The 15,255-nt window shown below is 31.2% G+C and overlaps 1 protein-coding gene across 1 annotated transcript; it reads left to right on the forward strand.

The window, feature by feature from the left end:
* The first annotated feature begins 8,807 nt into the window (after nucleotides 1-8,807).
* On the forward strand, nucleotides 8,808-15,045 carry LOC120080867 (GABA transporter 1-like). The gene is made up of 7 exons (XM_039035528.2): nucleotides 8,808-9,082; nucleotides 11,321-11,551; nucleotides 12,556-12,653; nucleotides 13,074-13,260; nucleotides 13,339-13,469; nucleotides 13,550-13,777; nucleotides 14,468-15,045. The coding sequence occupies exons 1-7, from the start codon at nucleotides 8,962-8,964 to the stop codon at nucleotides 14,846-14,848; spliced, it is 1,377 nt and encodes a 458-aa protein (XP_038891456.1). The 5' UTR covers nucleotides 8,808-8,961; the 3' UTR covers nucleotides 14,849-15,045.
* The last annotated feature ends 210 nt before the right edge of the window (nucleotides 15,046-15,255 follow it).

Consider the following 15,255-nt stretch of genomic DNA (forward strand, 5'->3'; position numbering starts at 1 on the left):
AAAGGGTGAGGCAAATGTTACTTCATCCTCTCGGGCGTTCCATAGAGGTTCAACCTCAGGAACGAAGTCTGCACCTTCTGCTTCTACCTCTGCAAAGGGGAAGAAGCAGAAGGGTGGTAAGGGAAAAGGGAAGGCACCTGCTAACCCACCACCTGTCCCCCCAAGTAAGCATCCACAAGTTGTTAAGGGAACGTGTTTCCACTACAAACCAAGATGGACATTGGAAGAGGAACTGTCCTCGATATCTGAAATAGAAGAATGCAGTCAAGGCTAAGGCCAAGGCCGATAATGATGATTCTGCCTGGATAATTGATTCGGGCGCCACTAACCATGTTTATTCTTCTTTTCAGGGGATTAGATCTTGGCGACAGTTGGAGGCTAGTGAGATAATGATGCGAGTTGGTACCAGGTACGTCCTCTCAGCTGTGGCAATGGGAGGACTCCAGTTTGCTTTACAGAATAGGTTTCTTATTTTAAATGATGTATATATTGTTCCTAAACAGACGAGGAACCTTATTTCTGTAAAATGTTTATTGCAATGTAAATATACTATCTCGTTTAATGTGGATAAAATGTTATTCATAAAGATGGTGTTTTTATTTGCATAGCAAATCTGGAATCAAATTTATATGTGCTAAGGCCGTTAGCCATTAATTCCCTCCATAATACTAAATTGTTCAGAACTTTTGTAGCTCAATCAAAACGTCGACGAATTTCTCCAAAAGAAAATGGCCAACTTTGGCATCTTTGTTTAGGGCACATCAATCTCAATAGGATTGAGAGATTGATGAAGAATGGACTTCTAAATGAGTTAGAAAAAAATTCATTACCAGTGTGCAAATCTTGCCTTGAGGGTAAGATGACTAAATGACCTTTTACTGGAAAAGGTTATAGAGCCAAGGAGCTTCTTGAGTTAGTACATTCTGACCTTTGTGGTCCTATGAATGTGTGAGCTCGAGGTGGCTATGAGTATTTTATCAGTCTTACTGATGATTACTCTAGGTACGGGTATATTTATTTTATGCAACAAAAGTTTGAATCCTTTGAAAAGTTCAAAGAGTTCAAGGTTGAAGTTGAAAATGTGTTGGATAGACGGATTAAAACACTTCGATCGGATCAAGATGGAGAGTTTTTGGACTCGGTATTCCAGGGCTATTTGATAGAACATGGAATCGTTTTCCAACTCTCAGCGCTAGGTACACCTCAGCAAAATGGTGTACCGGAGAGGAGAAATAGGACCTTGTTAGACATGGTTTGCTCGATGATGAGTTACGCTTCCTTACCGGACTTGTTTTGGGATTTCGCAGTGGAGACTATGATATACATACTCAACTGTGTTCCCTCCAAGAGTGTTGCAAGAATACCTCTAGAGTTGTGGAATGAACGTAAAGCTAGTTTACGTCACTTCAGCAATTGGGGTTGCCCTGCACATGTGCTTGAGGCTAATCCCAAGAAGTTGGAACCATGGTCGAGGTTATGTCTCTTTGTAGGCTACCCCAAAGGTACACGAGAGGGTTATTTTTATGATCCGACGTAAAAATAGGGTGTTTGTTTCAACAAACGCTACTTTCCTAGAGGAGGATCATATAAGAGAGCACAGTCGACGAAGGAAAGTCGTGTTGCGTTACCTTTCCAATGAAACTACTGAGACTTCAACAAGAGTTAAAAGAGCCTACTACATCAGCAAGAGTTGTTGATGGGAGTTCATCTAGTAGGTCAGTTCCACATCAAGAGTTGAGGGAACCTCGACGTAGTGGGAGGGTTACGAACCCACCCGTTCGCTATCTGGGTTTCACAGAAATCTTTGCTAAGGTAGCAGATAGCGACGTTGAGGATCCATTGTTTTATAAGAAGGCGATGGAGGATGTTGACCGAGATGAATGGGTCAAAGCCAAGAATTTTGAGGAGACCATTTATATGGTGCAGCCCGAGGGATTCATAGCCTAAGGTCAAGGCTAGCGACTCAGTTCCAAATGAAAGATTTGGAAGAGGCTCAATTTGTTCTAGATATACAGATCTTTTGGGATCGTAAGAACAAAGTGCTAGCACTGTTCCAGGCATCGTACATTGACAAGATGTTGCTTGAGTACTCGATGCAGGACTCTAGGAGGGGCCTACTACCGTTCAAGCATGGAGTCATTTTGTCTAAGGATATGTGTCCTAAGACGCCTCAAAAGGTTGAGAAGATGAGACGGATCAGTCTAACCAGACCATTTTAATGTTGCTGACCCATATATGAAGACTCTCACGACTATAGTGTTTGAGGATCACCTACGGAGCATGGGTCTACGGGATAGTTCGCGGCTGGACTAAGGCAAGCGGGAGATTTTCTTATATTGGCCTTTTATGCCCTAGTTTATTGTTTTGTACTAGGTTTTTATGCACCACACTTCGCTTTAGAACAAGTAGGAGATTGTTGGGGTTGATTCCCTAAAGTCTCGTGTCCTGTAGTTTGTAAACAGTTTGTACGAACGCTTATGTTGTATAATATATTATATTTACTTCACATATAATATTTTGCTCAGTTGCTTGTTTTATTTGCTTTACCACAAACTAATAAACATAAAATTCCTGGTTGTCTGTATGTGACTCAAGCATGTATGTGGTGACTTACAAGTGGATCATATCTTGAGTGATAACCAAAATGGTCTGTAGTATATGGATGTAGGAGGGAAACCTTATCCTAGTAACGCTATGGATGTGGCCCGCTTTGTGGAATGATCACAAGTGTTTTGATTTGTCACAGATGGTCTAATCCGATCATTCGTGTTAGGGATATGCGAGTGGAGGCGTCCTATACAAAGAGTTTGTATAAGACTTGACCACGAAGTGTTAACATCTCGTTATATAACACTATTCATGACAGAGACTTCACTTCACTAAGATGACCATAGGTAACATGACCTCAATCCTGAGTGAGTTGGGAACTCCTGTCATTGAGGGCAGTCCTTTGATTTGTATGGGTGCGAGTGTCTAAGTCGTCGAATCAAACCTACCATTTTGGAGATTCATCTAATTTGGGAGCTGGGAACTTAGCTATACAAGATGGAATTCACTCCTTCCCCGAGGCAGGGGTAAGTAGATAGATAGCTCCCTTAAGAGCTGATTTTGGGGCTTGAACGATGTGGCGCTACACACCTTCTCTTGGCCCGAGAGGTGTTCACACATAGTTGACTATGTTGTATTGTTCATTAGAGGAATCGGTGGTACTTAAGGAGTGCGATGTAACTACAGGGGGAAAACGGTAATATGAGCCAGCTGTACTTACGAACATTTGTGAAGGGTCATCGTACTTATGATTGGTTATATCCGATGGACACATAAATATATCTGTGGTAAGAAGAGTTCAGCTATTGGTCTTTAGTGGAATGTTTGACAGTTAACGGATGGTGGATCTCGTGGCTAAAGAGTTTAGTCAACTATTCACGAACCGTTGGATCTTCGAGCCACATGTCCATTAGGTTCCCTGGGTAGCTTGGATAAAGTTGTGAACCAATGTTTGGGTTAATTTGAAATGTTCAAATTGACAAGAGGAAGTTCGATTATATATGATACAATTGGACTGGTTAATTATATATGATATAATTGGCTAAACGTATGAGATACATTATTTTGGAGGAAATTAGATATAAATATGATTTATATCAAGTAGAAGAGAAAATACTATAGTAGATATGTGATATCAAACTATAGGATAAAAATATAATATGATTATATTTATTAATTAATTATATGATAATTAATCCAAAATTCACGTTCGGACGTGAGTTAGTGGGGCAACGTCGGTTATTGTAACTGATGAGTTAAAATGAAAATAGTTTTCATTTTGATCGTTCGCCTAAAAAGATTTCGCAAGCGCGCGTTGGAGAGAAGAAAACGGCCGTTTAAGTTTTTTTTAAGAGCCTATACGATAGCACTCTTTGCCTAAACGATCGTACACCTCGCGCCTAAACGATCGCACGCTATTTCCTACACGATCGGATAGCTTCTTTAAACGATCGTATAGTGTGCTGATTTTACTAAACGATCGTATACCTTTTCCTAAACGATCGTTCAATAAATCCTACACGATCATGTAGCTTCTCCTAAACGATAAGCATTTTGTTGTGCAATAGCGTCTTTCTCCCTCCCACTTGCTTATCATCTACACGATTTGTGTTTCCTCCTTCCTCTACCAAATTCACCAAAGACCACGCTTTGGGTTCTCACTCCGAGAATACCTGGGGCTCTTTTCTGGTGGTGTCGTCCCCACAGCGTTCATGTTCGCGGTTGTTCGTGCTGTTGCAGTCGACGTTTCCGCTGGGCATTGGTAGATCGCATGGAGATTTTTCGTTGCTTGGAGTTCCAAAGATTGAAGATTGTCTTCAACTGGTATGGAACTATTTCTCTTGTTATTTTGTTATTCATAGCATATTGTTAATTAAGATTTGTTTGCATAACTGTATGTTGAATGTATATTGTTGTATTTCGGTCACTGTGAGATCGAAGCGATCTGAACACGCTAATGGAACTCTTCGGTAAGAGATCCTTCAATAGTATCAATTTTATGTCTAAAATTTCTATATGACTATTATAATTTTCTAGATGTAGTCATGTAGGTATTAGCATATTTTAATTTTTCTATATATATGATCATGCCCATACTCGAGTGCTTGCACCAATTAAGTGTATAACTACCTCCCTTCAAATGAGCATATCTCGTTATCAATTGTACTTATTGGACTTAAAAAATACTTACTTTCGAATCTATTAGAGATTTGAAATTGGTTATATATTTGTTTAAGGTTGCTTGGATTTGTTTCTTGGATTGTTTTGGTGATGTCACAGAAGATGTCAATTCTGCATAACTATTTTTGTTCTCATATGAAAAATTCTACTTATTTATTTTCTGAATTCTTTCCTTGTTTATTCTCTACAAAGTTTCTGGGATTATTTTCCTATTTTCTGCTATACATATTTAAGAGCATGTTGTGTGTTTACACCGTTTTGTGAAAATCTTTTGATTTTGTGGTAGCCAAATGTTACAACTTCGATTCTAAATTATCATTGATTATGAAGTTGTTGTTGTAATTCATCTTTGAAGCTTTTGGAAAAAGAAGATTGTCTCGATCTTAGGGAGAGCCTAAGATTTCAACACTTGAGAAGCGATCTTCTATCTTAAGGGAGCCTAAGACATCATTACTTGTGAAGGAGTTTTCAAACTTAGGGGGAGCCTAAGTTCTTCAAATGAAGGTGCATTCACAAGATGGAAATGTTACATTTGAGAAAGAGTCTCACACTTATGGGGAGCTTAAGTGATTATTCACTAATATTCTTATATATAGGGGTAGTCTAATTACATTGAAGAGGAGTGAATCTCACACTTAGGGGGAGCCTAATTGATTATTCTCTAAGTTGAGTTATTCGAGTATCACTGTAATCACAGTCTATTTACGGATAAGTACATCGTTGTAATTGTTTGACTTTATATTAGTGAAAATATCTTTCTTCGGGCATATTGCCCCCTAGAGGTAGGTGGTGCACCCAAACTTAGTTACTAAACTCTGTGTTCTATTACAGTTATTTTGTTTTTTGCATTTATTTATGATGTTTTTGGAAATATTATAACATCGTGTGTTAGATAACCTTTATTTTAGAATTGTCATGTCCTATCAGCAAAGAGCAATATAGCTTAAAAGACATAAATAGTCATGTCACATCAACTAATGGCAAGATAGACATTTACTAATAAAATAGGAATAAAAATGAAAGACAAGATTCTCCCTTCATAATCCTTTTAATATATAGTATATTTTTTTTAAACACTTAAAAAAAATTAAGATAATGACAATGGGTAATACCTTTAGGACTAACAATTAAGTATACATCAATATTAAAGAATTGTAAATATAAAAAAATTTATCAGTGATGGACTATATCGCTGATAAACTCCTATTAGCAATATGGTCTATCATTCATAATTCTGGTAGTTAAATTTAAATTTTTATTATATTTATAAATTCTTTTACGTTATGATATATCTACTAATATTTTGAGTCCTCGATTGTTATATTTGCTACCAAACCATGAAAGTTATTCCTACCGACCATCTTTTTTAATACGCTCTTACAACTTGCGAGTCTCAATTCACTGGCCAATGAAAGTTCAGTTGTTGAGAATAATCCAAAATAGATCTCAATTCCTAACTTTTTAATATTCTTTAATAGTCAAACGACTGTTATCATTTTTTATTTCTTTATTTATTTTTTTAATGTATCTTTCAAGGAATTTTCCAAAAGTCTCCTCTCTTAATTTAAAGGGAAAAAAAGGAAAAAAGTTGGTAGCATTTCAATACTACTTATCCATCACATTAGTACTTCCTCTAGAATTAGATGGAAAAAAGATATGAGTAATAACTTTAATAGATAAAGTTATTGAAAATATTTTTTAAATATAGTAAAATATTACTGTTTATTAGATCGTGATAGATTTTTATCATTGATACTGATAGGTGTTTATTACAATCTATCACTAATATATATAGTAGAATTTTACTATATTTATAAATAAGTTGACTTGTTTTTCTTACTTGAAAACAACCCAAAAGTTATATTAATTTTGACTTTGAAATTGTCATTTTCTATCATTTTCATAGTTTCATTACATTCTACTCAGACTTTAGATAGGTGTTTGGAACTTTAATTCTTTAATAAGCTCCCTCTTCAAGTATTGTTAAAAAAAAAAAAGAAAAAATCTCATATGTGTTCAATAAATTCATGAAAAACATTGTAGATGTGATATTGATAAAATTTTATAGAAAATGACATTAAATTTATCTTTTCTACTTGGATTTTATGAACTTTAGCAAAGTTATTTAATGGTTAACTTATGTATTAGTCAAACTTACTTTTGTTTAGGACTTTATTTTATTGAAATTATTGAATTTATGAAGATTTTTACTTTTTTTGTTGTTAAAATTTGTGAGTGAATTAACCGAAATTGCAACATTTATTTAAAATTTAATAGTTCAAATTGATACAACTAAACATATACTTATGTGTTAAAACTGATTTCTCTCTGATTAATTTAAACATTGTTTCAAAAAAGAAAAATAAATCTATCAAGTAAATATATTTCAATGATAATTGACATACTCCCTACCATTCTCACAAATGTTGAAATTTTTAAGATTGTATATTTAATAGTTTCTGATTTTTTTTTTAAAAAAATATATAATATATGAATGAAATTTGAAAATGTCTACATTTGTTAAGGTAAACACATCCTCTATAACTCTGAAATAGTATAATATTGTCCAATTTGGACATAAACCATCATGACGTCACTTTTTTTTTTTTTTTTTTTTTTTTACCTACAACGTCTTATACCAATAGAAATAGTTGTCTTCACTCACCCAAGTTCTTTCTTTCATATCTAGCCATTATGAAACTTTAGTCGTATTTCAACAATTCTCCTCTCGAACAAAAGTTACACACTATTTCTCCTATCAAATAGTCATTTTCTCTATCATCAAGCTCTTGCCCAAGCTAACTTCTTTGTTTGCTATCCGAAATTTTTTTTTCGATAAAGCTAAATTAAGGGATAATAAACTCTTTACATAACTTTACAACCGTATGATATTTAAGTTATGCCACTTTAAAGTGGTTTTATTTTAATTATTTCACCAAGTCATACAGATTGAAATGAGGCTTAATCATTTTATAATAATGTTACCTATTTTTTTCCTTCTTCTCACAAAGTTCACATCTCAAGCATTCAAATGTCCTCTGTACGTTTATAATAAAATATTTGAAAATAAATAAAATAACGTAGGACCGACATGCATGAGAATGAAGAGTACTACAAAGTAGTGCAAAAGAAAAAAAAAAAAATCTAACTTTCCCAAATATTTATGCCTACTTTTCCAAATCGTGTCATTATTTAGAAGAGTGATGTTGTTTAGTTGAGGACTTATCATATATTATTTTATCGTATTTAGAGATCAAAAGAGAGGAATCATTTGGTTATAAATGTCACTGCTTTGATTTATCATCGAGAATGTTATCAGATCCTTTAGTTTACCATAGAATTAATAAATGTCTGATTATGTTTGATTTATTATCGAGAATATTATCAGATTATTTGGTTTATCATGAATTTATAAATATCTGAAAATAAGATGATTGTATTTGATTTATCATAGAAAATGTTATCAGGAATTTTTTTTAATAAACAAATGATATTCTTATTTGTTTATTAAACTTAACACATAGATTTTATAGGATTGCGATGCAATGGTTAATGGATTAACATTCTTATAAAAATATAATTCAATTAGTATACTAAAAATATAGTTTAAATAAGAGTTGTTTTTAAATATAGAAAAATAACTAAAATATTTACAAAATATAGTAAAATTTTAAAACTATCAATGATAGATATTGATAGACTTCTATTTTGTATTTTGATAGAAGTCTATCAGTGTCTATCAACGTCTATCATTGATAGTTCTAAAATTTTATTATATCTTGGAAATATTTTCAACACTTTTACTATTTGAAATAATTTTCCTTTAAATAATTATATTCTAAGTAATATATTAAATATATATGTTAAACTGTATCAATATGTCAAACCGAGCATAATTCAATTGATATATATATATATATATATATATATATGAGAGAGAGAGAGAGAGAGGAGAGATTAAAGAGATTTTGTAAATTAAACCATACTTTTTGGAAGGGTATCAAATACCCTTTAATGTGGGTGGAATGGAATCAAATAATCTTTTGACAATAGATATAAAGAATGTAGGAAGATGACTTATCTCACGTCTTATCTTTGTAACTTTGTACTAAACACAGACTTTATATCTCTTTGTTATTTTTCATACTTATTCTCATCTTCCTTCCCCTCATCAAAACGACTCTTTAAGAGTAAGTGAAAAAGAAAAGAAGCAGAGTAAGAGTGAGATATACAATGGAAACGAAAGCACCAATCTCTGGGGATACAATGGCGAAAGAGAAGGAGAGTAGCAACGCTCACGTCCACTTGACGGTTGAGCTAGATGCTGGAGCTCTATTTGTGCTTAAATCTCGAGGTTAATTAGTATTTGTTTGCTTCTTCCTTCATTTTTTGAGAAGACCCTTTGTTCATGAATATGTTAGTAGATCTCACGTTATTTTTAAATTATGTTGACGTAACAAACAATAAATATTAGTAGTATGAAAACCTTTCTATACTCTCATAATATTGAAAAATTTCCCACTATGGAGTAGGGATGAAAGTAAATTATATTTTCTATTCTAATTTTTGTTTATTAGTTTGATGGTTGATTGTATTTGATTGCATTTGGGTCTTTCGATGACCCAAAAACTGGCCAAAATTATGAAACAATTGTTTGTGAGTTATGAACAAACAATAGTTTGTAAAGACTTATCACTAAGGACCATTTTTAATAGGGACAGTTGTAAATACAACATTAGATCAAAAGTATTAGCAAATATAACATAATGTAAAAAAAAAAATGTAAATATGACCAAATTTAAATAGTCTATTAGTGATAGACCATATTATTGGTAGGAGTATACCAGTGATAGATTATATCACTGGTAAAAGTCTATCAACGATAGAAATCTATCGCTAACTAGTAGATTTGTCTATATTTGCAATTTTTTTTTAAATGATGTTATACACATGGTTATTATTTCTAAAAATACTACCAATTGTAATTATCTTTTTTAATAATTAAAAATTAGAAAAAAAAAATATCTTCTAATAAAAATAGTTGTCACTTGAGCTTTTTGGTGGTGATTAAAGAATAAATTGATGAAGACTTAAGGATCCAAATGCAATTTGAATCAAATTTGAGTGACTAAAAGTATAAAAACTTTCTAGTATTTATTATGCATTTGACACAAAAAATAATAAACGATACTTTTATTTATGTTTTAGAAAAAAATAGAAAGGTTAAGTTTATTGTTTCAAAAACTTCTAAAACAATAAACGATAAATATGAAACATTTGTAAAAAGAGTACGGTTAATACAGTTTTGTAAGTGCATCTGAAAATTTAAAAATAAAAAATAGAAATAGTTACCGAACGCTTATTTCTTAAAATTTGTAAATAAAAAACATTAAACAATAAACAACGGATTTTTAAATTTTCATTCATTATTTGTATTTTTTCTGAAAGAAAACTATCTAAACTATATTAATTGAAAAAAAAAAATACACACACACAAATATATCAGAACAAGTTTCTCATCTTTTTGCCAATTAAAGTTTAGTTCAACCGGTTGAAATCTCCCAACCTTCAATAATTTATATTAAGAAAAAAAATTTCTCATCTTATTTTTTTGGATGGTATAAAATTTAAGAGGTGTTTGATTCACTATTTAGAAAAAAAATGAAATACGGGTTAGCTTAACCAAATCCATACATGTTTGGTTGACTATTCTTTTAGATTTTTTTTTTCGAGAAAGTACACATTATGTTAGCATAGTTGTTTTATTATATATTATAAATATTAACCGAGTTAATTTGAAAACAAGATATTTGTAAAATTAATCAATTAAGATAATTTGTTTAGATGTCTAGGAGGTAATAACTTTTAAAATAATATTATTTTAAAAAAAAGACATTTTTGAACTTTAAATTTTAAAGAATATGTACATTTAATTCCTAATATTTCGAATGGACCTTTTTTAAGTTCTTGAGTTTTTAAGAATAAATTTGAAAAGATCTTCTCGGAAAATAACTACTAAATCTAAATATAAAAAATTGATAACTAGATAGGCTGATGTGGAAACATGACTTCAAAAATAAAATATTTTTAAATATATATATATATATATATTTTTTTTTTCTATCTTGCTTCCTCATCTCTATTTCTCTCCCATGTTCTCTCTCTTCGCCCTCTCCATCCTTTTAAGTTCAAAAGTAATTTTTACCCTAATTAGTAAATACATTTAATTAGCATGACAACAAATAATAATGTTTTCTTTATTGTTAATTTCATATTTAATATTTTTGTATATGTTTTCACACTTTGGTAAACACTCTAAAAAGTATTTTCATGAATAACACTCAAACAATTGTTCCATAAAATAGAAAATTTTTAGTTAATCTTAAAAATAATATTTTCTAATATTCATTATAGAAACAAAATTTGAAATAAAATTGAATATATAGTTTTTATTTCTTTAGTTAAATAATTAATAAAAACATTATATATTATTTATCATAAAATTAAAATTTATAAACAAAATACACACTTGTAATATACCCATATTTAACGAAGATGTATATTTTTGTGGTTTGGTGATAATGAATGATAGGATCATGGTGGCATTGTGGGTATCATTTGACAACATCTATAGTGGCTCCATCACTACTAAGCCTTCCTTTTGCCTTCAGACTGCTTGGTTGGGTTGGTGGAATTATATGCCTTCTTTTTGGTGGTTTTGTCACTTTCTATGCCTACCATCTCTTATCTCTCGTTTTAGAGCATCATGCTATGCGTGGTTCTCGTCTACTTAGGTTTCGAGATATGGCTACAAATATTCTCGGTACGTCGTCTTTTCGTTTTCATTAACTTTATGCGATGAAATACTTTAAAAAAGTTGTCAAAGTGATAGCTCAATAACAAATATTGACACGTACTCATTTTCTGGAAGTTGGAGGTTCGATTCTTTGTCCTTGGTACTAAAAAACAAGGATCCATAAAAAGATTGATGATATCAAAGTTAAAACCCTAGAGTGTAAAGATAATTTGATATTTAATGTAGTGACTTAAAAAAATCTCTAAATTTTTAATTTTGTTGTATAAATATATGCATTTTTAAGAAATGTAGCTATAAACTTGTAAAGAGTTTCATTAGGAAGAGATTTTGTGTGAGATTTTGAAAATAGTGATCAAAATTGTCATTTTTTAAATATAAATAGTCAAAATAGATATTTTGAAATTACAAGGGCTAATAAATAAAAGTTGAACGTATAAATACAAAAACCAACATTAAGAAAATACGTAGATGAAGGAAGTATTTAAAACTTTTCTTTTGTTTGCAAAAACTAAAAATAGTAGTTTTCAATACTCACTTTTTAAAAGGAAATAACTTTTTTTTTTCTTTCGGAAAAAGTAAAAAAAAAAAAGAAAAAAACCCACCGCGTTGGTATGTTTTTAGCCTTTAATTAATTTGAATCAGTGCATAGTAATAGCCATGAAAGAAGTTGGTAATATAGTTTAGTAGTAAAAATAGAAAAATATTAATTATTAGTTATCATTTTAAAGAAAGTAAAGAAAAACCGTAATAATGAGAATGTGATACAAGTGGCTTACAAATAATATTAGAAAAATTCTTATAAATAGAAAAATCTTTAAAATCTTTATACTTTATAATAAAAAGTTTTAAAAATGCTTTGTACTTTTGAAAATTTTTTCAATAAAACGTAAATATTTTAAAATATTTTTTTATAGGTAAAAAGGCCCTAATATATTAACAACATTCGAATTTTCCCATCCTAAAAAATAATAAAGAAAAACGAAACCATTATATTATTGTTGGAATGGCAGGACCGAAATGGGCCATCTTCTATGTGGGCCCAATTCAATTTGGAGTGTGCTATGGTTCTGTTGTTGCTGGAATTCTTATTGGTGGTCAAAATCTCAAGGTCAGACTTTTCTCCCTCTTAAATTACCAATTTGACTTTTTATGCAATTCATATTTCTTTCTTTTTTTTTTTTTTTTTTTTTAATTAAGATACTAATATTATAAATTTTTTATTTGGCACATTCCCAAAACTGGTTAGCCAAAAAAATAAATTATAAAAATTCAAGTTCTATGACTCAATTTCATTTTTTTTTCCAAATATGAGAATCATTACTTAGAAGATTAAACTAATATAGGTTTGTTGGGTCGGTTTAGAACGACTTTTTAAGTGTTTAAAAAATCCTTACAAATAGATCATTACTGGAAACATCGTTATGCAATTCTTAAAAGTTTGAATGAAATTATTAAAATAGGGTTTTTTTCTTAAAAGTTTGAATGAAATTATTAAAATAGGGTTTTTTTTTTTGTTTTTTTTTTGCAGTATATATATGTGTTGTGTAATCCAGAAGGGAGGATGCAACTATATGAATTTATAATAATATTTGGAGCATTAATGCTAATTTTAGCACAAATTCCATCTTTCCATTCTATGAGACATATCAACCTTATCTCTCTCACTCTCTCCCTGGCTTATAGTGCTTGTGTAACGGCGGCTTCTTTGAAATTAGGTAAAGAAGGGTACATGTGTAATTTCGCACTAATTTTCTTCGTTTTGTGAAATTACCTTTAAAGCCTTCTCATGACAGGTTATTCCAAAAATGCACCTCCAAGAGACTACTCTGTTGAAGGGTCACCCGTTAGCCAGTTATTTAATGCCTTCAATGGCATTTCAGTCATTGCAACTACCTACGCTTGTGGAATGCTTCCTGAAATACAGGTATAAATTACAATTTTAAGTTATACCAAATACATCCAAATGTGACTTTTTTGATTTTGAATGATAAATTATTTATGCAGGCAACATTAGTAGCTCCAGTGAAGGGGAAGATGTTCAAAGGGCTATGCCTTTGTTATGCAGTAATAGCAGCCACCTTTTTGAGCGTTGGAATTTCAGGGTATTGGACTTTTGGAAAGGAGGCCATGGGAACCGTTCTTTCTAATTTCATGTCTAACAATCTTCTCCCCTCTTGGCTTCTCATCATCACCAATGCCTTTTGCCTCTTACAAGTCTCTGCTGTTGCCGGCGTAAGATCCCATCCTTTCAATTCCTCTCTTTTCCATTTTTTTTTTTGTTACATTTCAATTTATTTGGTTCATCAACTTTTAAGTTTCTGTCTAAGATTAGATTTCAAAAAAATATTTATAATATATCTTAAATTTCAGTTTTGTATTTAGTAAATCATTGAACTTAAGAAAAAGAGTGAACAATTTAATAACTAAACATGCAATATAACCTAAAGGAAAAAATTTGGGTGCAGCTAGAAAGCATGCACCCTTTATGCATATATCCCAAGCTGTACCTAATGTAATATTGCCACTTGGTAATTTGATTTTTTTCTAAAATTATTTTAATTATTTTAATTTATGTGGTAAAGAGGAGATTGTACCTAATCATTTCTTTAATCTAAATAGGGCCGTATAAATATAGTTTGTATGAATAAAAAGAATCTCTTTATAAAAAGAAAGAAATTGTTATATTAAAATATGAATTCTCTCGTTATTTACTACTTTAAGGGGTGTTTAGAAAGTGGAATTGTGAAATGTGAAAAAGTGGTGAAATTGTTGGCTCACAATGTAATTGATGTTTTTTAGTCTTGGATCTATGAATTCTTTGGACCAAATAAAGCGTAGAGTTGTACTCCAACTTATTTCTCATTTCTTCTCCAACCGTTTAGAAATATCATATTGATGGTATTTGATTGTTTATTTATGTAGACTTACTTACAACCCACAAATGAAGTATTTGAGAAGAAATTTGCAGACCCAAACAAAAATCAATTCTCAATGCGCAACATTGTGCCAAGGATAATAGCACGGTCGTTATCAGTGGTGATAGCCACCATAATTGGAGCTATGTTGCCTTTCTTTGGGGATCTAATGGCATTAATTGGAGCATTGGGATTCATTCCTCTTGATTTCATTATGCCAATGGTTTTCTACAATGCCACTTTCAAGCCTTCAAAACGTGGCTATCTTTATTGGCTTAACACTTTGATTGTAGTAGTTTCATCGGTCTTGGCATTTATTGGGGGTGTTGCTTCCATTCGACAAATCGTTTTGGATGCCAAAGAATATCGATTGTTTGCGAACGTGTGAGCCAAATATTGGTAACGCAAGTGTTCGATGTCAAGTATTTATAATACGGTAAAACTATAGTGTGTTTTGTCTTAGGATTGAATTTCTTGTTCAAGTATTATAGATACTGTTGTTCAATTTTTCAACTTTGAAACTTGTGTCTACTAAATCTTTGAACTTTAAATGGAAATGTAATAAGTTTTAAAATTTTCAATCTATATCTATTGTGTTCTCTTTTATCTTTTTTTAGTTTAATAATGAGTGGAGTGTGGTGGATTTGAGTGTTTGACTTCTCAATTGAACTATGATCATAATTACCTTTATTTTTAATTAAAAAATACTTCAAATTGTGTAGAGTGAATATTTAAATTTTAAATTTTGTACTCAATAAAATAATGAATATTGAATTCAATAAAATAATGAATATT

This window comes from Benincasa hispida, chromosome 7, assembly GCF_027475165.1.
Source record: "Benincasa hispida cultivar pf3 chromosome 7, pf3_genome.v1.1, whole genome shotgun sequence".
NCBI classification, from domain to species: Eukaryota; Viridiplantae; Streptophyta; class Magnoliopsida; order Cucurbitales; family Cucurbitaceae; genus Benincasa; species Benincasa hispida.

Coding starts and splice junctions, on each gene's coding strand:
- LOC120080867 (XM_039035528.2), top strand. CDS start 8,962: ATGGAAACGAAAGCACCAATCTCTGGGGATACAATGGCGAAAGAGAAG. Junction 13,470..13,549: donor GAATGCTTCCTGAAATACAG/GTATAAATTACA, acceptor TTATTTATGCAG/GCAACATTAGTAGCTCCAGT. Junction 13,778..14,467: donor AAGTCTCTGCTGTTGCCGGC/GTAAGATCCCAT, acceptor TTATTTATGTAG/ACTTACTTACAACCCACAAA.